This window comes from Cebus imitator, unplaced genomic scaffold (genome assembly GCF_001604975.1).
Source record: "Cebus imitator isolate Cc_AM_T3 unplaced genomic scaffold, Cebus_imitator-1.0 Scaffold92, whole genome shotgun sequence".
Lineage (NCBI taxonomy): Eukaryota > Metazoa > Chordata > Mammalia > Primates > Cebidae > Cebus > Cebus imitator.
Window position 1 is genome coordinate 4,164,441 of NW_016107407.1, and position 21,963 is coordinate 4,186,403.

Genomic DNA, 21,963 nt, shown 5'->3' on the forward strand with positions numbered 1-21,963 from the left:
GGGAGAAAAGATATAACTATTTCATTTCCGACCTTAATAAAGCCAGTTTCCTATGAGACTAATTTTCCATTCATGGGGCCTGTGTACTGGCCTTGGGTACACATAGAGACTCAACTGATTATTGGCAGTTCATTGCTTTAGTGAAGCCCTAAGAACTGGCAGTACTGACTTTGTGACTATCACAGAGACTATTGCTCAAGACAAAGAAACTGTATACAACAACTGACATCACAAATACTCTTTTCAGTATCAATGTTCCTGTTCTGACCTTCTGCTATATTGAAGACATCTTCCTGGTGGTCCCAGACACTACCAAATAAAAACTATTGCCCTGTTGATCCACATACAGCAACACAGCTAGCCCAAGAATATAGACAAGGTACAAAGACCTAAAATCCAAGTGAAATCCAGGGTATGATCTAGAAAAGGGCATAAGGTCTTTCTCCAGAGAAGACAATTGCCAAGCTTTTGGCTCATTCTATCCAAACAAATATAAAGAAGTCCCAGGGACTATTGGGACTATTCAACTATGAGTACCTTCACATCACTCAGGCAGGGATCTAGATGACACCCATATATTGTGTTACAAGTAAGGCTGCCATTTTTGAGTGGAGTTCTGACCAACAGGATTGCCTGGAGTCTTTCGAATGGGCCACGCTGCTAACTTTAGCCTGAGTGCTTGTGATCCACATTTGCCTCCGAGTTATAGGTCTCAGCAACTTCTCTGTTCACCAATTAGAACCTATAGCAGAAGGACACTGTCACATAACTAAGGTGCCCACTGGGTTTTTGAACCCATAATCTCCTAGAATCAGCTGAAATATACACATTCTTCATGAGACAAATATTGGCCTGTTATTGGACATTGGTACATACTGAGTCTATGACTCAAAACCATGAAATAGTGTTATAAAGTTCAACCAAAGGTTATCAATTCTTGGCTATTGTTTTTAGTTATCTTGGGGTATTTACATATTAGTTCACAGTATAAAATATCTTTTTTTTTTCTTTTTGAGTCAGGGTTTTGCTTTGTCACCCAGAGTGCAGCATAGTGGCATGAACATGGCTCACTATAGCCTCAACCTTCTGGACACAAGCTATCTTCCACTTCAGCCCCCCAAGTAGCTGGGACTACAGGCATGGGCCACTACATAGCTAAGTTTTGTAATATATACATATTAGACACAGGGTTTTGCCATGTTGCCCAGGCTGGTCTTGAGCTCCTGAGCTCATGCAATACACCTACCTCAGCTTCCCAAAGTGCTGGGATTATACAATCATAGACCAAAATTCCTGAAGTTACTACTGAGCATTTTGGGGAGAAACCAAAAAGCCTCTGGGGAACTTTTAAATAGAGTGCACAGATCATCTACAAGAGTTTGAGGACCATCAGCTAGGCCAATGAGTCTCAGAAAGTGCAGTGAATGCCACAGACTGCTCTCAGAGAGTTCTAAGGGAGGTTTACATAAGCTTCTATGTTCTTAGGGCAATCATTTATCCTCTAGTCCACAGTTTTCTTTATTATTATTATACTTTAAGTTTTGGGATACATGTACAGAATATGCAGGTTTGTTACAAAGGTATACATGTGCCATGGTCTTTTGTTGCACCCATCAACTTGTCATCTACACTGGTATTCTATTAATGCTATCCTTCCCCTTGCCCCTGACCCCCCAACAGGTCCCAATGTGTGATGTTCCCCTCCCTGTGCCCATATATTCTCATTGTTCAACTCCCACTTATGAGTGAGAACATGCAGTGTTTGGTTTTCTGTTCTTGTGTTAGTTTGCTGAGAATGATGGTTTCCAGCTTCATCCATGTCCCTGCAAAGGACATTAACTCATTCTTTTTTATGGCTGCATAGTATTCCATGGTGTACATGGGCTACATTTTCTTTATCCAGTCTATCATTTGGGTTGGTTCCAAGTCTTCGCTATTGTGAATAGTGCCACAATAAACATATGTGTGCATATGTCTTTATAGTAGACTGATTTGTAATCCTTTGGGTATATACCCAGTAATGGGATTGCTGGGTCAAATGGGTATTTCTAGTTCTAGATCCTTGAGGAATCAACACACTCTCTTCCACAATGACTAAACTAATTTACACTCCAACCAACAGTGTAAAAGTGTTCCTATTTCTCCACATCCTCTCTAGCATCTTTTGTTTCCTGACTTTTTAATGAGTGCCATTCTAATAGGCATGAGATGGTATCTCATTTTGGTTTAGATTTGCATTTCTCTGATGACCAGTGATGATGAGCTTTTTATCATATGTTTCTTGGCCTCATAAATGTCTTCTTTGGAAAAGTCTCTATTCATATCCTTTTCCCACTTTTTGATCGGGTTTTTTTGTTGTAAATTTAAGTTCCTTGTAGGTTCTGGATATTAGACTTTTATGAGTCAGATGGATAGACTGCAAAAATTTTCTCCCACTCTGCAGGTTGCCTGTTCACACTGATGATAGTCTCTTTTGCTGTACATAAGCTCTTTAGCTTAAATAGATCCCATTTGTCTATTTTGGCTTTTATTGCAATTGCTTTTGTGTTTTAGTCATGCATTCTTTGCCCATGCCTATGTCCTGAATGGTATTGCCTAGGTTTTCTTCTAGGGTTTTAATGGTTTTAGATCTTATGTATAAGTCTTTAATCCATCTTAATTTTTGTATAAAGTGTAAGGAAGGGGTCCAGTTTCAGTTTTCTGTATATGGCTAGCCAGTTTTCCCAACACCATTTATTAAATAGGGAGTCCTTTCCCCATTGCTTGTTTTTGTCAGGTTTGTCAAAGATCAGGTGGTTGTAGATGTGTGGTGTTATTTCTGAGGCCTCTGTTCTGTTCCATTGGTCTATATCTCTGTTTAGGTACAAGTACCATGCTGTTTTGGTTACTGTAGCCTTGTAGTATAGGTTGAAGTCAGGTAGCATGATGCCTCTGGCTTTGTTCTTTTTGCTTAAGATTGTCTTGGCTATATAGGCTCTTTCTTTGTTCCATGTGAAATTTAATGTAGTTTTTTCTAATTCTGTGAAGAAAGTCAATGATAGCTTGATGGGAATAGCATTGAATCTATAAATTACTCTGGGTAGGATGACCATTTTCACGATATTGATTCTTCCTATCCATGAGTATAGAATGTTTTTCCATTTGTTTGTGTCCTTTCTTATTTCCTTAAGCAGTAGTTTGTAGTTCTCCTTGAAGAGGTCCTTCACATCTCTTGTAGGTTGTATTCCTAGGTATATTTAGCTATTGTGTGTTTTTAGCATGAAGTGGTATTTAATTTTATTGAAGGCCTTTTCTGCATCTATTGAGATAGTCATGTGGCTTTTGTCATTGGTTCTATTTATGCGGTGGATTACATTTATTGATTTGCATATGCTGAACCAGCCTTGTGTCCCAGGGATGAAGCTGACATCATCATGGTGGATAAGCTTTTTAATGTGCTGCCGGATTTGATATGCCAGTGTTTTATTGAGGATTTTCACTTCGACGTTCATCAGGGATATTGACCTGAAATTTTTTTTGTTGTGTCACTGCCAGGTTTTGGTATAAGGATAATGCTGGCCTCATAAAATGAGTTAGGGAGGATTCCCTCTTTTTCTATTGTTTGGAATAGTTTCAGAAGAAATGGTACCAGCTCCTTTTTGTACCTTTGGTAGAATTTGGCTGTGATCTGACTGGTCCTGCCGTTTTTTGATTAGTAGACTATTAATTCCTACCTCAATTTCAGAACTTATTATTGGTCTGTTCAGGGATTCGACTTCTTCCTGGTTTAGTCTTGGGAGGGTGTAGGTGTCCAGGAATTTATCCATTTCTTCTAGATTTTCTAGTTTATTTGTGTAGAGGTGTTTATAGTATTCTCTGATGGTAGTTTGCATTTCTGTGGGATCTGTAGTGATATTCCTTTTATCATTTTTTATTGTGTTGATTTGATTCTTCTCCATTTTCTTCCTTATTAGTCTGGCTAGCAGTTTATTTTGTTAATCTTTAAAAAAAAAAACAAACTCCTGAATTCATTGACTTTTTTGAAAGATTTTTCGTGTCTCTAACTCCTTCAGTTCTGCTCTGATCTTAGTTATTTCTTGTCTTCTGCTACTTTTTGAATTTGTTTGCTCTTGCTCGAATAGTTCTTTTAATTGTGATGTTAGGGTGTTGATTTTAGATCTTTCCCATTTTCTCATGTGGGCATTCAGTGCTATAAATTTTCCTCTAAACACTGCTTAGCTGGGTCCCAGGGATCCTATTACATTGTATTTTTGTTCCCATTGGTTTCAAAGAACTTATTTATTTCTGTCTTAATTTATTTACCCAGTAGTCATTCAGGAGCAGGTTGTTCAGTTTCCATGTAGCTGTGTGGTTTTGAGGGAGTTTCTTAATCCTGAGTTCTAATTTGATTGTACTGTGGTCTGAGAGACTTTGTTACGATTTCCATTCTTTTGCATTTGCTGAGGAGTGTTTTATTTCCAATTACATGATCAATTTGGGAATAAGTGCAATGTTGGTGCTGAGAAGAACGTATATTCTGTTGATTTGAGGTGGAAAGTTCTGAAGATGTCTATTAGGTCTGCTTGGTCCAGAACTGAGTTCAAGTCCTGAATATCCTCACTAATTTTCTGTCTTATTGAACTGTCTAATATTGACAGTGGGGTGTTAAAATCTCCCACTATTATCATGTGGTAGTCTAAGTCTCTTTGCAGGTCTCTAAGAACTTGCTTTATGAATCTGGGTGCTCCTGTAGTGGGTGCATATATATTTAGATTAGTTAGCTCTTCTTGTTGCATTGATCTCTTTACCACTATGTAATGCCCTTCTTTGTTTATTTTGATCTTTGTTGGCTTAAAGTCTGTTTTATCAGAGACTAGGATTGCAACCCTGTTTTTTTTTTCTTTCCATTTGTTTGGTAAATCTTTCTGCATGCATTTATTTTGAGCCTATGTGTATCTTTGCATATGAGATGGGTCTCCTGAATACAGCACACCAATAGGTATTGACTCTTTATCCAATTTTTCAGTCTGTGCCATTTAATTGGGGCATTTAGCTCATTTACATTTAAGGTTAATATTATTATGTGTGAATTTGATCCTAGATGCTAGCTGGTTATTTTGCACATTAGTTGATACAGTTTCTTCAGACTGTCATTGGTCATTATATTCTGGTATGTTTTTGCAGTGGCTGGTATTGGTTGTTCCTTTCCACATTTAGTGCTTCAGGGGCTCTTGGAAGGCAAGCCTGGTGGTGACAAAATCCATCAGCATTTCCTTGTCTGTAAAGGATTTTATTTCTCTTTTGTTTATAAAGCTTATTTTGGCTGGATATGAAATTCTGGGTTGAAAGTTGTTTTCTTTAAGAATGTTGAATATTGGCCCCGCTCTCTTCTGGCTTGAAGGGTTTCTGCTGAGAGATCCAATATTATTCTGATGGGCTTCCCTTTGTGGGTAACCTGACCTTTTTCTCTGGCTGCCCTTAACATTTTTTCCTTTGTTTCAACCTTGGTGAATCTGACAATTATGTGTCTTGGGGTTGCTCTTCTGAAGGAGCATCTTTGTGGTGTTCTCTGTATCATCTGAATTTGAATGTTGGCCCCTCTTGCTAAGTTGGGGAAGTTTTCCTGGATAATATCCTGAAAAGTGTTTTCCAGTCTGGTTCCATTCTACCTATCTCTTTCAGGTACACCAATGAATTGTTAAGTTTGGTCTTTTCACATAGTCCCATATTTCTTGGATGCTTTATTCATTCGTTTTCATTCTGTTTTCTCTAATATTTTCTTTGTGATTTATTTCATTAAGTTGATATTCAATCTCTGATATCCTTTCTTCTGCTTGATCAATTCAGCTATTGATACTTGTGTATGCTTCACGAAGTTCTCGTGCTGCGTTTTTCAGCTCCATCAGGTCATTTATGTTCTTCTCTATACAGGCTATTCTAGTTAGCAGTTTCTATAACCTTTTATCAAGGTTTTTAGCTTCCTTGCATTGGGTTAGAACATGCTCCTTTAGCTCCAAGGAGGTTGTTATCACCCACCTTCTGAAGCCCACTTCTGTCGGTTCGTCAAATTCATTCTTCATCCAGTTTTGCTCACTTGCTGGCAAGGTGTTATAATCCTTTGGAGGAGAAGAGATGTTGTGGTTTTTGTAATTTTCAGCCTTTTTGCACTGTTTTTTCCACATCTTCATGTATTTATCTACATTTGGTCTTTGATATTGGTGACCTTTGGATGGGTTTTTTTGCACAGGCATCCATTTTGGTGATGTTGATGCTATTGCTTTCTGTTTGTTTTCCTTCTAACCATCTCCTCTTCTGCAGGTCTGCTGATATTTGCTGAAGGTCCATTCCAGATCTTGTTTACCTGGGTATCACCAGCAGAGGCTGCAGAACAGCCAAGATTGCTGCCTGCTTTTTCCTCTGGAAAGCTTCATCCCAGAGAGTCACCTACCAGATGCCAACTGGAGCTCTCCTGTAGGAGGTGTCTGTCAATCCCTGCTAGGAGGTGTCTCCCCGTCAGGAGGCATGGGTGTCAGGGACCCACTTGAGGAGGCAGTAGGTCCTCAAGCCCTTAGCAGAGCTCAAGTACTGTGCTGGGAGATCTGCTGCTCTCTTCAGACCCAGCAGGGAGAAATGTTTAAGCCGGCTGAAGCTGTGCCCACAGCTGCCTCCTCCCCCAGGTGGTCTGTCCCAGGGAGATGGAAATTTTATTTATAAGCCCCTCATCGGGCTGCTGCCTTTCTTTCAGAAATGCCCTGTCCAGAGGGGAGGAATCTGGAGAGCCAGCCTAGCTACAGTGGCTTTGCCGTGCTGCGGTGGGTTCCGCACCCAGTTTGAACTCCCTGGTGGCTTTGTTTATACTGTGAGGCGAAAACTGCCTACTCAAGCCTCAGTAATAGTAGATGCCCCTCCCCCACACCAAGCTCGAGTATCCCAGGTTGACTTCAGGCTGCTGTGCTGGCATCAAGAATTTTAAGCCAGTGGATCTTAGCTTGTTGGACTCCGTGAGGGTGGGATCCACAGAGCAAGATCACTAGGCTCCCTGGCTTTAGCCCCCTTCCTGGGCAATGAATAGTTCTGTCTTGCTGCTGTTCCACATGCCACTAGGATACAAAAAAACTCCTGTAGTTAGCCAGGTATGGTGGTTCATGTCTGTAATCCCAGCACTTTCGGAGGCTGAGGCGGGTGATTCACAAGGTCAGGAGTTTGAGACCAGCCTGGCCAACATGGTGAAACCCATCTCTACTAAAAATACAAAAATATGTCAGGTGTGAGGATGTGTACTTGTAATCCCAGCTACTCAGGAGGCTGAGGCAAGAGAATCACTTAAACTTGGAAGGTGGAAGTTGCAGGGAGTCAACATTACAGTGAGTACCACTGCACTCCAGCCTGGGTGACAAGAGCGAAACTCAATCAAAAAAAAAAAAGAAAAAAACTACTGCAGTTAACTCGGTGTCTACCTAAACAGCTACCCAGTTCTGTGCTTAGAACCCAGGTCCCTGGTGGTGTAGGCACCAGAGGGAATCTCCTAGTCTGCAGGTTGCCAAGACCATGAGAAAAGCATAGTGTCTGGGCCAGATAGCACTGTCCCTCACGGCACAGTCCCTCATGGCTTCCTTTAGCTAGGGAAGGGAGTTCCCTGACCCCTTAAGTTTCCTGGGTGAGGTGATACCCCACCTCCTTCTGCTCACCTTCTGTGAGCTGCACCTACTGTCTAACCAGTCCCAGTTAGATGAACTGGGTACCTTAATTGGAAATGCAGAAATCACCTGCCTTCTGCACTGGTCTCACTGGGAGCTGCAGACTGGAGCTATTCCTATTCAGCCATCTTGCCTGGGAATATAGCCCCTAGTTTTCTATCCAAGCTCCCACATTGATTCAACTTTGAGAACCAACAAAGGGCTTCTTACAGTATCCTGGCCAGCCACCCTAGTAGTCCCTTGGTAGCACAATGAGAACAAAAACAACAGATGATAAGATTGTTGACCAAACTCAGATTTCTAGGTCCATTTGCTTCAATTCTGCTGGTTATCAAACCTCCTCATAAGGTCATATCAATCAGATATAGTCCAGATGGTAACTGGTAAACTTTCAGCATGGAAAACATGGCTGCTGCCCACATAGCAAACACTGGCCAATAGAGTGGTATAAAAATGGCAATCAAGTGCCCTCTGCTGCTCAATCTATGCGATGGTCTTCTAGAGGAGATCTATGAGATTGGTCACCAGACAACAGGGTCTCAAAGGAATATGATTGATGGGCCCTCCAACAGATTGTGAACCACCAGGCACTACGGTCCATATGGTGATGTCCATTATGAACAGTTTAGTGCTATTTTCTCTAACTCTCTCAGTCAATCTTGAGACTTGAGTAGTTTGCGTCCTTGATGAAGAAAGCAATCTTATCAAATTTAGAGGGACACATTGTAGGGTCTAACATACAGATCCTTTCAAATTTTACCCAGATCTCTCATCTTTCATAAATGAACATAACTAGGGGCTAGGACAAGGTCTCTACGTCCCCAGTGGGGACCTGAGGACCCAAAGTTCCTTTGTTCTAGCTTCCAAAGTTCCCCAGCTATCTGTAATCAATGCGTAGGTTAAAACCTGGACAACATTCTACTCCTGGAAGAGGCATTAGCCTTCCACACTGTTTATTAAATCATCCTAGGCAGCCTCCTAAAGTCACTTGCAGACAAGGATACTTTGGACCTGGCTTCCAAAGTTCCCCAGCTAATCAATGCATAGGTTACAACCTGGACAAAGTTTCACTCCTGAAAGAAGTCTGACCTATCATCTAGGTCAAACTTCGAAGTGGGGGTGGGAAAATAATGACATTTCTTGGGCCTTTTGGTTACTGGTTAACAAATTACTGTGATCCCCACAATCCCTGACATGAGGATGAGGAGGAAACAAATAATTCTTTCTAGTTTTTAATCTTAGGTCACCACCAACAGGACCTCTTTCTAAACCAACTATGGGTGCCCTTTGGACCACTACAAACCTGTATTGTCATGGCCTCTACTAGTGAATATATTGCTGGTTAAATATATTTTCTATATGAAACAACACTAGCATTTACACCCACCTCCTGATCGGATTTGCTGCAGTCCAGATATTTTTGTGGGATATATGGAAGATCATGACCTGCTAAACTACTGGCACCTAGTACCAATGTCTACCAAAACCAGTATTAACACTCTGGGGATAAAAAAGGAAATAATTTCCCTCATTGCTGAGCTTTAAGAGGCCAATTATTTGTACACTATTTCTACATTCAATAGACCCATCTGGCCTATGTGAAAGACCTCAGGTGCCTAAACCCTACACTGATAGGGGCTCTAAAAAACGTTAAGTGCTGCCTTTGGCACCAGTGGTACCTGACATTGTGACAGTTACAAAGGCTGTTGTTCAGGATGAAGGAACTTGATATGTACCAATTGACAAAGCAAATATCTTTTCAGCGTTCCTCTCCATGAGGATGATCAGGATTAGTTAGCCTTATGCAGGATAGGTCGCAATACGCCACTACTATCTTTCCAGAAGGCTTCCAAAGTTCCCCAGCTATCTGTAATCAATGCGTAGGTTAAAACCTGGACAACACTCTACTCCTGGAAGAGGCATTAGCCTTCCACACTGTTTATTAAATCATCCTAGGCAGCCTCCTAAAGTCACTTGCAGACAAGGATACTACCCAATAGGAATCAGATGCTCTGTTCACTTACATGCAGCATGTACTATGCCATTATCACTGGACAAGGCACAAGGACCTAAAGCCCAAGTAAAATTCCAGGGTAATTTGTAAAGGCTATGGTGTTCCATTCCAAAGATGATGACTGTCATGCTTTTGGCCAGCTTTGACTCCAGAAGTAAAAATAATGTGAGCAATCGGTGGGACCATTGATTTGCTGCCAAGTTCACATTCAAGCCACAGAGACCGGACAGCAACCTCTATCAGGTTACCATAAAGACTACTACCTTTGAGTGGGGCTCTGACCAACATGATACCCTGGAAATCCTTCTATTGGCCACCCTGGCTGCCCTTTTCCAGAACCTATCTGATTTCCATTTGCTGCTTCAGTTACAGGTCTCAGCAATACCTCTGCCTGCTGATTGGAACTACCACAGATCAGAGGTGCCCACAGATGGCCAGAGTCAGCTGAAAGGCACCCATCTTTCATGAGACAATTATTGTCCTGAGATGGATACTGAGAACATAAACTAAGTTGCATAATGATATTATGACAAGAAATTCTGACCAAAACATATCAATATCTTTGTTTTTGTTCTTGAGTTATGTTAGAGTTTAGCTTAGAGTATAAGTCTATAAAATATATGTACTCAATACTTAGAATATAAGTTTTCTATAAAATATGTACTCAAATACATAAGTATGAACCAAAGAAAAAAGTTGAGATTAATTTACAATAATATAAAATAGCTATCATCATTATACTTACTACTACATCCTTCTCTAGAAGTTTCTTCTTTCTCCAATTGCACCTGGATTTTTGACACTGAATCTTGATTTTTAAGCATAGGATTTTCACCAGATTCTTCATCATGAGCTATGTTAAGATAGAAATTTAGTCCCTTACCAGACAAATAAATTTACTATGAAATACTAGATTTCAAATTTCTAACAAGTGGAAGCAACATTTCCTCTCATAAAGTTATAAGTAAACTACCTTAATGCTAGATCTGACATGAAAATGATGAGGAAAGTTTCAATGTGTGTTGAAGATGTATTATTATTTCATAAATATTCCTAGGTATTAAATGTGTTTTATATTAATCTCTACTTTCCTTATCTATATCTTAGGTTAATAATCATAGACCAAACAATGAAAATGCATATGCTCAAGGTCATTCATTACAGTGTTATTTGTAATTGCAAACTATCCAAATCCATTGATATTTTCAAGCGTAGGAGACTGACTGAATTAACAGATACACACACACACATGCACACACACACGTATATATACATGTACATGTATACTACAATGATATAATATCAATTGTGGTATATGTGTACATGAACATATATGGTAAATGATATGGTACACATGGCTGTACATACAGTAAGAAGTTCTCCTCCCATCTGTGCCGATACATCCTATCCTTGCCCAATGTCATTTTGTGGGAAAATGAAACATTGATAAGAGTCAGTGACCTTTCATGTTTAGACTCTTGCTTATGTTGTTGCAGTAAGTGAATAAAGGCTTGTTACTTTCAACTTGGCTTGCTCTCTTAATTGATCACCTTCACACCTGGCAGCTCTCTTGGTGACAAAGGGTTGTGAGCAGGGTGGGCAATTAAACACAATGCATTTCTGGAAAAGCAAAAAGCATGCAGATCCCCAGGACATTTGTGGGAGATGCTAGAGTTCATGAGACCTCTTGGGGGATACTAGTGGATCATTTGCAAGAGTCTGTCCCATGATGCACTCTGCCAGCCCTATCAGCGGGTCTTGGAAAATTCTGCTAACATCATGGGGCACTCTCAGAAAGTGGTAGCAGATTGTTTACATAGCTTTTGGGTTCTAAGGGACACCAGTGGTCCTTCTCTTTAGCCCTAGACTCTCAGGCCAAGATGCATGGTAGGTCAAATTAGAGATCCAACAGAGCGCCTCTGAGAAAGTTAGAGAAGCATTTCCTTGGCCACTGCTATTGTCCCCTGGAGATGAGACTGAAAGTTTTCAGAGAACCTGTGAGCTAATTTGCAGCAATAACTGCTGTTAGTTCCAGAGAGGTATCAGGCAATGACAGACAGCCTATGACCCAGCAAGGGATTGACAATCATCATTTAAATAGAAAGAATGGAGAGCCCTTTGGGATTGTTTTCCTTTGTGACCTAAGAGAAGACCTTAGAGGCATGGGTTGTTTGCCTGCATGATGAAAAAAATAATCCTGTTAAACTAACTTAGTGCTACCTTGTGGGTTGTGTCACTCTAGAACCCATCCTTTAGAGTGCCATGACAGCAGAGGTTTTGCTCAAGGAGGATAAGCAAAATGGGAGAATGAGAAGGGAGCACCCAAGCCCATCTTTTTCAACTGGGTTCTATTTGGGTTCCGACAACTTCGGCACATCCATGCTATCTTCCCTATGACTAAAATACATTTTTAGACCATGGTTGCAGAGGCTATACAGCCCTGCAAACAATACTGGTGGTCTCGTGGTCACTTGCTTGAGAGTGAGAGCAATCAATGACAAGAGTGAGAACAGTCAATGGTAAGATTTTTAATAAGACTCAGATTTATTCGTGTCACTCCTACTGGTTATGGAGCCAAATTAACATTAAACCTCCTCTAAGGTTAGGCAAATTGCTCAGCAAAATAATCTAGATCGGTGTCCCCAACCCCAAGGCCACGAACCATTACTGGTCTGTAGTCTGTTAGGAAACGGGTCACACAGCAGTAGGCGAGCACTGGATGAGTGAAGAGTCCTCTGTATTTTCAGCTGCTCCCCATCACTCACATTAATTACTTCCTGAGCTCCACCTCCTGTCAGATCAGCAGCGGCATTAGATTTTCATAGGAACAGAAACCCTGTTGTGAACTGCACTGTGAAAGATCTAGGTTGTGTGTTCTTTATGAGAATTAATGCCTGATGATCTGTCATGGTCTTCCATCAGCCTCACATGGGACTGTCTAGTTCCAGGAAAACAAACTCAGGGCTCCCACTGATTCTACATTATAGTGAGTTGTATACTTATTTCATTACATATTACAAAGTAAGAATATAAATATAAGTAATAATATAAATATGTACAATAAATGTAATGCACTTGAATCATCCCAAAACCATCCCCCACCTCAGCCCTGGTCCATAGCAAAACTGTCTTCCATGAAACAATTTTTGCTCAAATTTTGTTCACTTTCTCTAATGCCAAAAAGGTTGAGGACCACTGATTTAGATCATAATTTTATTCACTTACTGTGATAGTGCAAGCAACAGTCTAAACATGACAAATTCCTCAGCATGGAAAAAGCGACTGCTACAAAAAAGCAGAGACTCCATGAGAGACAGCAGCATAAAAATAGTCACTGGGCACACACTCCTCAATGATCTGGGTAAGGGCCTCACCAAAGAGATCTCTGGGTTTGGTTACCCAACAATAAAGACTTATAAAAGAAGATTAATGGGCTCTTCACCAGGGAACTCATGGCCTGGTGGTAGTGTGCCATCATGGGCACAATGGCAGCCTCCTCGGGTCTGCCTGGTGCTGGCCCCTATGAATAATACAAATGCTGTTCTCCTCTTCTCCCAGTGAATTTGGCCAAAAAAAAAAAAGACTATGACATGGCCAATGTCCCTATGTCCCTGGTGAGGAATGGAGGCCCTATATCAAAGTTAAAGTTCAAAGTGAACATGGAAAATTTAATTTCTTGGGCCTTTTGCATAATAGTGCACAGGTGACTGTGATCCCCAAAATCCCTGGCATGAGAATTAGGAGAAAATAGATAATGTTCTCTGGTTTTCAGTGAGAAGCCACCACCACCAAAATCCTGATCTGACTACAGGTAGTTCTCTTCAAGCCACTATATGCTTCCATTATTATGGCACCCGTTATTGAATGGGTTATTGTTATGACGTATTGTCTATGTCTACCCCTTTCTGTATTCACCCCCAATCCCTGAGGGGAATTGTTGCAATTAGGACCATTTTAGTGGGGGAATATGGAAGACTAAACCTGCCAGACTATTATAAACCTGCCAGACTATTATAACCTAGTGTCTTTGTCTCTTAAAAACACTATCAACTGTCTTGGGGATTAAAAAAAGTCTTCATTTCTGTGCCTAAGGAAGCCAAAGTTCACCATCTGGCCTTTGCTTAAGGCACTGTGTACCTGGAAACTTAATCGACTATTGGTGGCTCAATCTCATAGTTCTGTCTTTGACACTGGTGTTACCTGGCTTTATGACTATCATAGAGGCTACCACCCATGCTGAAGGAAATAGTTATAAAGCAATTGACGTTGTAAATGTCCTTTCTGGCATTCTTGTCCACAAAGATGATCAAGATCAGTCTGTCTTACATTAAATGGGCTTCATTACACCTTTAATGTCCTTCAAGGCTTCCTTCCTTCCACTCCCAGACGAAGTATTAGCCTTCCACTATATTCATCACATCCTCCACCAGGCCCAGACAAAAACACCACCCACCAAGGGCTAGATGCCATGCTGACCCACAGGTGGCAACATGGCTGAGCCATTAATGCAGACGAGGTATAAGGACCTATGACCCATGTGAAATTCCTGTAAATAAACTGGGAAGAGATGGTATGTTTCACTCCAGAGGAGACAATTGCCAAGCTTTAGTCACTCTCAGCCCCAAAAAATAAAAGGAAAGCCCAGACTGGTGCTCTCACATTCCATTCATGGGTATCTTCATGAAACCATCTATCAGGTTACCAAGAAGACCTCTACCCTTAGGTGCTACCTAAAGATAGGATGCTCTGGAGACCCTCCAATGACCGCACAGGTTGTTTCTCCCCTTGCCTTCTCTGATACATTTTGCCATTCGAGTTACACATCTCAGCAACCTCTCTGTTTGCCAATTAGAGTTTATGACAGAAGGATACCACCACAGGTCCCAAGGTTCCTGTTGAACAGTTGGACCCTTAATCTCCTACAGTTGGCTGAAAATAAACACCATTTGACAGATTAATGATTTTATTGGGTCCTGGTAGACACCGAGCACATAAGCATGCCATAAAATTCCAAGACTGGAATTTCCAGCCAAATATTATATGGCTTTTGTTCCCTAGTTATTTTAAGGTATTCACACTTTAAACTTCTTTGAACTATATGCTCAACTACATAGTCATGCACCAAAGAAAAAAGATCTAATGAGATTAATTTTTAAAATTTAAAGTTACCTATAATTATTATACTTACTACTATGTCTTTTCTCTATGGGAAGTTTTTTTGTTTTTTTTATTTGCATTTCAAGTTTTGACACTGAATCTTGATGCTCAAGCACAAGATTTCTGCCTGGTTCTTCATCATGAGCTACATAAGAAGATGCATTTAGTCTCTTAATGGAAAAACAGACCTACTGTTAAATCTCTAGATGTCAAACTTATCATTGTGTAGCGAAATTTTCTCATTTTGACAAATTTGTAAGTAAATTACCATAAATCCAGATGTGACATGAATACTATAAGAACATTTTTAATGGCTGCATGTTGAAGCTCATTATTTCATAACATTTCTAGGCATCTAATATATATTAGTCACTAGTTTCCTTAGGTTATTTATACTTTAAGTTAATACATATTTACAGAAATAAAAATAAAAATACACATGTAAAATGTTATTATATCACATATGTAATTGCAAAATATTAAAACCACATAATGTATAAAATACAGTAAGTCCTCACTTAATGACATTAAAAGAATCTTCGAAACTGTGACCTTAAGCAAAATGACATATAATGAAACCCATTTTACCATAGGCTAATTGACATAAACAAAAGTTAAGTTCCTACAGTATATTTTTTGTAGCATAAACATCACAAACTTCTAAATAAAGACCCAAAACACTTCTAATATTAAACACTAAAACAAATGTGAGCTATACATAGAATTAAGAAAAAATAATAAAAACAAGTAAGGTAATTATTTACCAAATTTGTGGTTAATCAGTGAGTGATGGTTGTCATAGTGGTGGTGAGTTAAGTCAGGGAATAAGTTCCTTGATTTATTCAAAAGAATAAATCAAAAGCAAAACAAAATTATAAGGAACATCTCCTCTCATCATGCAACTTAAAAACAATCACAAAATGTGGCTTACAGAGTGCTTTTGTACTGCATTGTTTATTGTCATGCATTTGTATAATTATTGTCTACTTTATGAATATTTATTTTACAATAATTGCATTCATTCATTCATTCATTTGTTTTCCAACCGACTTATTCTAGTAAAGGGTTGCAAGTGGTTGGAACCTATCCTAGCAGCTCAGAGCACAAGGTGGGAACGAACCCTCAACAGAATGGGTGTATTCAGACACATACCCACACTCACTCAGGCAGGGACCATTTAGACACACCAATTTGCCTAACATACATATCTTTGGAATGTGGGAGAAAATTGGAGCACTCGGAAAAAATTCAGGCAGACACAGGGAGAATGTGTCAACTCCAGACTATGTGCTTGGATAGGAATCCATTTTTTTCTCATTAACATTATAATCAAACCATGTTGAATAAAATGATGTTATTCAAGGACGTGTTGTACTGCACACTATGGTAGTACATATGGTAAATAATGTGGTGTAAACAACTGTAAGTGTAACTGTAAAACAAATTAAACATGTCTATAAATCGACTTGAAGGGATTTCAAAGAATAATGTGAAGGAAAAAAATATCTACAAAGGGAAAACCTTGAATGCTATCTTTGGGGAAGGAAGACAAAGAAATGAGAAAAAAAATAGAGAAGGAAATAGAAAGATAGTTATCTTTACAAAAAGAAGCAGAGGAAAGATATCAGAAACAAAGTTGTTGGTTACCTACAAAATGAGGGGGGAGGACTGGGGAAAAATAGACTCCTCTAAGTATAATTTTTGCATGTATTTTTTTTTTACTTTTGCAAATAGATCCATGTCCTACTTCACGTTTCAAAAATAAAAGATTCAACTTTTACAGATTTCAAAAATAAAAGTAAATCAGCAAGGAAAAGAAGGTGGGATGAAAACTAAAAAGAAATAATGAAATTATTGAAGAAAAAATAAAAGCAATAACTCATCAATATAGTATTTGACATAAACCCTCACTACTGGACATGAGAGGTAGAGATGGAGTGCAAACAAATCATGAAATCTTTTTAGTTGGTTTGTTGTTCTAGTATGTGTTAACCAAGTCTAACTCAATTTGAGAGGAATTAGAACAGGGAGCAAATAACTAAAAGTATTCATGTGATTCAGAGCTCCAGCTAACTCAGCGTCAGGATCCATAAAATGGAAAATAGCTTCTTGTTTGCAGCTCCCTCCACTATGAGACAACCCCAACCTATGACCACTCACACAGTCTACACTGATGCATCTGTCCCTTGCTAAGTGCTTGCTGTTCTATGGGGTAAAATGGGACACTGGTATAGCTGGGGACCTGCCTCTGTCTAGGCCATGGCTTAATATGCCAGTAAGTGCATAAAGTTAATTGTTACTTTGAGTTTGGCGTGTTATTTTTTATTTATTTTTATTTTTTTTGAGACGGAGTTTTGCTCTTGTTGCCCAGGCTGGAGTGCGGTGGCGCGATCTCGGCTCACCACAACCTCCACCTCCTGGGTTCAGGCAATTCTCCTGCCTCAGCCTCCTGAGTAGCTGGGATTACAGGCACATGCCACCATGCCCAGCCAATTTTTTGTATTTTTAGTAGAGACGGGGTTTCACCATGTTGACCAGGATGGTCTCGATCTCTTGACCTCGTGATCCACCTGCCTCGGTGTGTTATCTTAATAGACCAACTCAAAAACTGGCATTTCTCTTTCCGACAAACTACCACAAAGAGCAGGGTGACCAAGGAAGCACAAAGCCTTTCTGTAAAGAGCACTTGGTAGTTGCTAGTGAGCCTGCAGGATACTCTCAGTGGAAGGGGTATGGGGTTGGTAATGGATCATTTGCAAGGGACTCAGCATCCCACATTTTAGAATGTGCCAGCAGACACTATGGGGTTTTCTAGAATGCTAATGTATTGTTTAGAGGAGGTTTTCAATTCTGACAGGGAACAATAGTCTTCTTATCCTCTGATTCACATACCAAGATTTCCAATGAGTCAAATGAAAAAATCCAGCAGACGGGCTTTGAGACAGCTAGGGAAGCAATTTTGTGGTTACTGCTCATGGTCCTAAGTTAATAAGCTCAAAAAAGTTGGAGAGACTGCACACCGAGTTGCTATTAATAGTTAATAGTTATCCTAATAACTATTCTTAGTCATAGGCATTCCCCTAAAACTGGCAGACAGCCTGCAATGCAGTCAGTTATTGAGACTCATGCTTTAATGAAAAACAATGTAGAGTCCTGCTGATCATTTTGCCCAGCAACTAAGGGATGTGGGTAGTGTGCCTTCACAATAAAGGGGATAATCTTGTTTAACTTAGCAAGGCATATTGTGGGGCTTATCACTACAGAATGCCTCTTCAGAGAGCCTTGACAGTGCTCATATTGCCTAAGGAAGTGGAGGAAGGGGAATCAATGATGTAAACATCTGAAACCCTCTCCCTCCTCAGTTGGGCACTATTTTTGGCTGACAGGATTGCCTCCCATGATGAGCTCCCTGCTACTGAAAAACATGTCTGAGCCATCAACTACGGAGGCTATAATGGCCCCTTGAGCCATTTTGCTGTCTCTAAGGTCACTGATGGAGTGAAGACAGTAATAACAAGATTTGGCCAGACTCAGATCTCTAGTTTCATTTCATAGCCACCTTCACTAGTAACCCAGCTCAATTAAACTTCCTTATAAGGTAATGTCGATTAATTTGTGGCACAATCCAGATCTTAATTGACAAATTTCTGGGCACAGAAACATCTACCACCAAGATAGCAATGTGTGACCAGTGAGCAGGGTGACCTAAAAATGGTAATTTGTCACCTATTCCTGGATGATCTAGTTAAGGGCTCTCCCCAAGAAATATCTGAGTCTAGTTAATCAACGATGGAGTCTGAAGTAGGACATTGATGAACTTTTCACCAAAGATTTCCTGGTCAGGTAGTGGGCCATGGGTCCCAAAACATGGCTCCACTAAATCTAGACTGTGATGACCCCTATGACTAATAAAAGTACTCTTCCCTCTGCACCTCCCAGTGATATTGAAATAAGTCAGAGAGTCCTCCACTACTTCTGCTCAAACTTCATGCTTTCAAAAGTAAAAATTAAGAGTTAGACCAAGATCCCTAAATCATCAGCAGCAATCTGAGAATGTATGGTAAGGTTAGAATTTAAAGGGAAGGTGGGAGGAAATTGCATTTGTAGGGCCATTGGGATACTGGTGCACAGGTGGCTGTGATCACCACAACTTCTGGGGAAACGAAGCAATGCTCTTTAGATTTGCATCTGAGACCACCACCAACAGGACCCTTGGTCAAACACTACCATGAGAATATCCTTTCAGACAACTACAAAACTGTATTTTATTCCCCTCCCCCACCAAATGTATTGTTGGTATAAATGTATTTTCTATGTGAACCCCCCTACTTGCATTCATCCCAATCCCTGATGGAAAACTTCAGCATTTAAGGTCATTTTAGTGGGGCATGTGGAAGAGTGTAAATATCCAGATTAATAGCACCTAGCACCTTTGTTTTCCAAAATAGCTTCCTAGGAAGAAAAAGAAATGGCTGTTGTCTTTTGTTGAGCTTAATGAAGCAAAGTTCTCCCTGAGACTCTTTCTCCATTCAATAACTAAGTAGATCTTGTACACGGCCTCAGGTGCATAATGACTCAATTGATTTTGCTGGTCCAATGCTATTTTACAGCTCTAGGCACCAAAGACACATGAGTCTATAGTTGTCATTCAGGGTATTTTCCAAACTGAGGGAACTTGGTTTGCAACAACTGACATCTCAAATGCCTTTTCATATCTTTTTTTTCACTTAGATGTTCAGTTTAATCTTATACAGAATAAGTTGGAAAACATAACTGATATCCTTCCACGAGGCTACCAAACTGCTCTAAAACTGTCATCAATGCATAATGACCTCTAAATGAACTGGTCCCAAGGGGAGGACTAGCCTTTCATTATATTGATTATATCATTTAAGTGAACTCAAGCAAGGACATCACCCAAAAGGACTGGATGCTCTAATGACCCACCAGTGCCTCTTAGCTAGGCAATTAGTTCAGACAAGATACAGTTACCTAGTAACAGGATGAAAATGCTTAGGATTGATTTCTAAGGGGTGACATCTCATTCCAGAAGAGACTACCAAGCTTTGACCCTTTCTAGTCTGACAGAAACAAGCTCAGCATGGGGACAATGGCTCACGCCTGCAATCCCTGCACTTTGGAAGGCCGAGGTGGATGGATTATTTGAGGTCAGGAGTTTGAGATCAGCATGACCAACATGGTGAAACCCCATCTCTACTAAAAATACAAAAATTAGCTGGGTGTAGTGTCACATGCCTGTAATCTCAGCTACTTAGGAGGCTGAGGCTTCAGCATGGGAGACAGAGGTTGCAGTGAGCCCAGATTGGGCCACTGCACTTCAGTCTGGGCAAGACAGTGAGACCCTATCTCAAAAAAAAAAAAAAAAAAAAAAAAAAACAAAAAAAAAAAAAAAAAAAAAAAAAAAAAAAAAAGCCCAGCAGTTAACGAAATTGTTTGGATAAATACATTCTCATTTTCCCTCCGTGAGATCGTTGATGAAATTAATTCATCTATGGGGTTACCAGAAAGTCTGTTTCATTTCAGTGGAGCCATGACCAAAAGGATGCCCTAGAGGTCCTTAAACGGGTATCCTAGGTTATCTTCCTCTAGGTTCTTATGATCCCCATTTGCTGTTCTGAGTTACAGATCTTAGGACTATCTTTGCTGATTGGTGCCTTTGGCAGAAGGTCACAGGTGAGAGGTGCCCATTAAGTGGCTTGGCCCATAATTACTTTGAGTTGGCTGAACAGCACCTAACACTGGAAAGACAAGTAAACATTTGTTATAAAGCCTTAGGGAGTACTGTGTGTCCTGTGGTCATGAAATAATCTTAGAGCCAGAAATCTCAACCAAAGCTTATCAATATTTTTCCCTTTTTTCTCTAATAATTTTAGAGAATAAATTCACATTTTAGTCAAAGTGTAAAAATTTGTGAACCAAAACAAAAATACCTTCTGATGAACTTACTTTTAAATAATGTAAAGTTATCTTTACTCTTTATACTTACTAGTAATTCTTTGCCCTTTGAGAGTTCTTTGTTCCTTCACTTGCATTTCTGATTTTGACACTGAGTCTTGATGCCTAAGTATAAGATTCTCATCTGGTTCTTCAACATGAGCTACAGAAAGAGATGTGTTTAGTTCGCTAAATTAAAAATAAATCTATTTGAAAGCCATAGATTTAAAATTTACAAGTATGCAGTGGCATTTTCTCTCATTTTTGTAAAGTTGTGAATAAATTGGCCCCTTTGATCTTCATTTGAGTTACAAGTCTCAGCAAACTTTCTGTTCACTGATTGAAGAAGTTTACTGAACAGTTCAGTGGAATAAATTGGGCTTCTGGACCTGTCTAGAGTTGGATAAAAGGTACACACTTTTTGAAAGACAATTACTGGCCTGTTATTGTCCTTTTTGAATATTGAGCACATGACCATGGCTATCTGTTAAAGCAGAAAAACTAACCAAAAGTAATGAATACTCTACTTTTTTTCACTAGTTATCTTATGGTGCTCACATTTTAGATTCAAGGTAAAATTTCTATAAAATATATAATAAAAAACATTCATAAACTGAAGAAAAATATCTTTGCTGTGACTAATTTAAAATAATTTAATGTTAAGCATAATTCTTATACTTACCAGTGAGCTGTTGCTCTGCAGAATTTTCTTGTTGCTTTACTTCCAATTTAGTTTTTGACATTGATTCTTGATGCTCAACTACAAGCCCTTCATTTGTTACTTCATTATGAGTTACATAAAGAATATACATTTAATACATTTACTCCACTAAATTAAAAAAAATGGATCTATTGTGAAATTTCTATATTTCAAATTTATAAAACATTTACATGAGCATTCTCTTCACTTCTACAAAATTATAACTAAATTACAACAATGATAGATTTGATGAGAAAATGCTAAAAAGAATTTTAATGGCTGTATGTTGATGCTTTGTCATTTTATAAACATTTCTAGGAATCATATATAGTTAAACTATATTTATCTTAGGTATTTAGATTGTATAGATCATACAGATATCATAAACCAAACAATAAAAATGCATATGTACAAGTTTATCATTACGGCATTATTTGTAATTACAAAATACTCAAAACCAC

At 39.4% G+C, this 21,963-nt stretch overlaps 1 protein-coding gene across 1 annotated transcript in view; it reads right to left on the reverse strand.

Annotated features, from left to right (window-relative positions):
• LOC108309201 (coiled-coil domain-containing protein 7) overlaps positions 1-21,614 on the reverse strand; it is a 198,629-nt gene extending 177,015 nt beyond the window's left edge. Inside the window, exons 1-4 of the mRNA XM_037740977.1 lie at positions 21,485-21,614; positions 20,855-20,965; positions 14,879-14,992; positions 10,436-10,543 (exon numbers count right to left, since the gene is read on the reverse strand). Coding sequence (XP_037596905.1) covers positions 10,436-10,543; positions 14,879-14,992; positions 20,855-20,965; positions 21,485-21,614 — 463 coding nt within the window. The remainder of the gene's footprint in view (positions 1-10,435; positions 10,544-14,878; positions 14,993-20,854; positions 20,966-21,484) is intronic.
• Between the last annotated feature and the right edge of the window lie 349 nt (positions 21,615-21,963).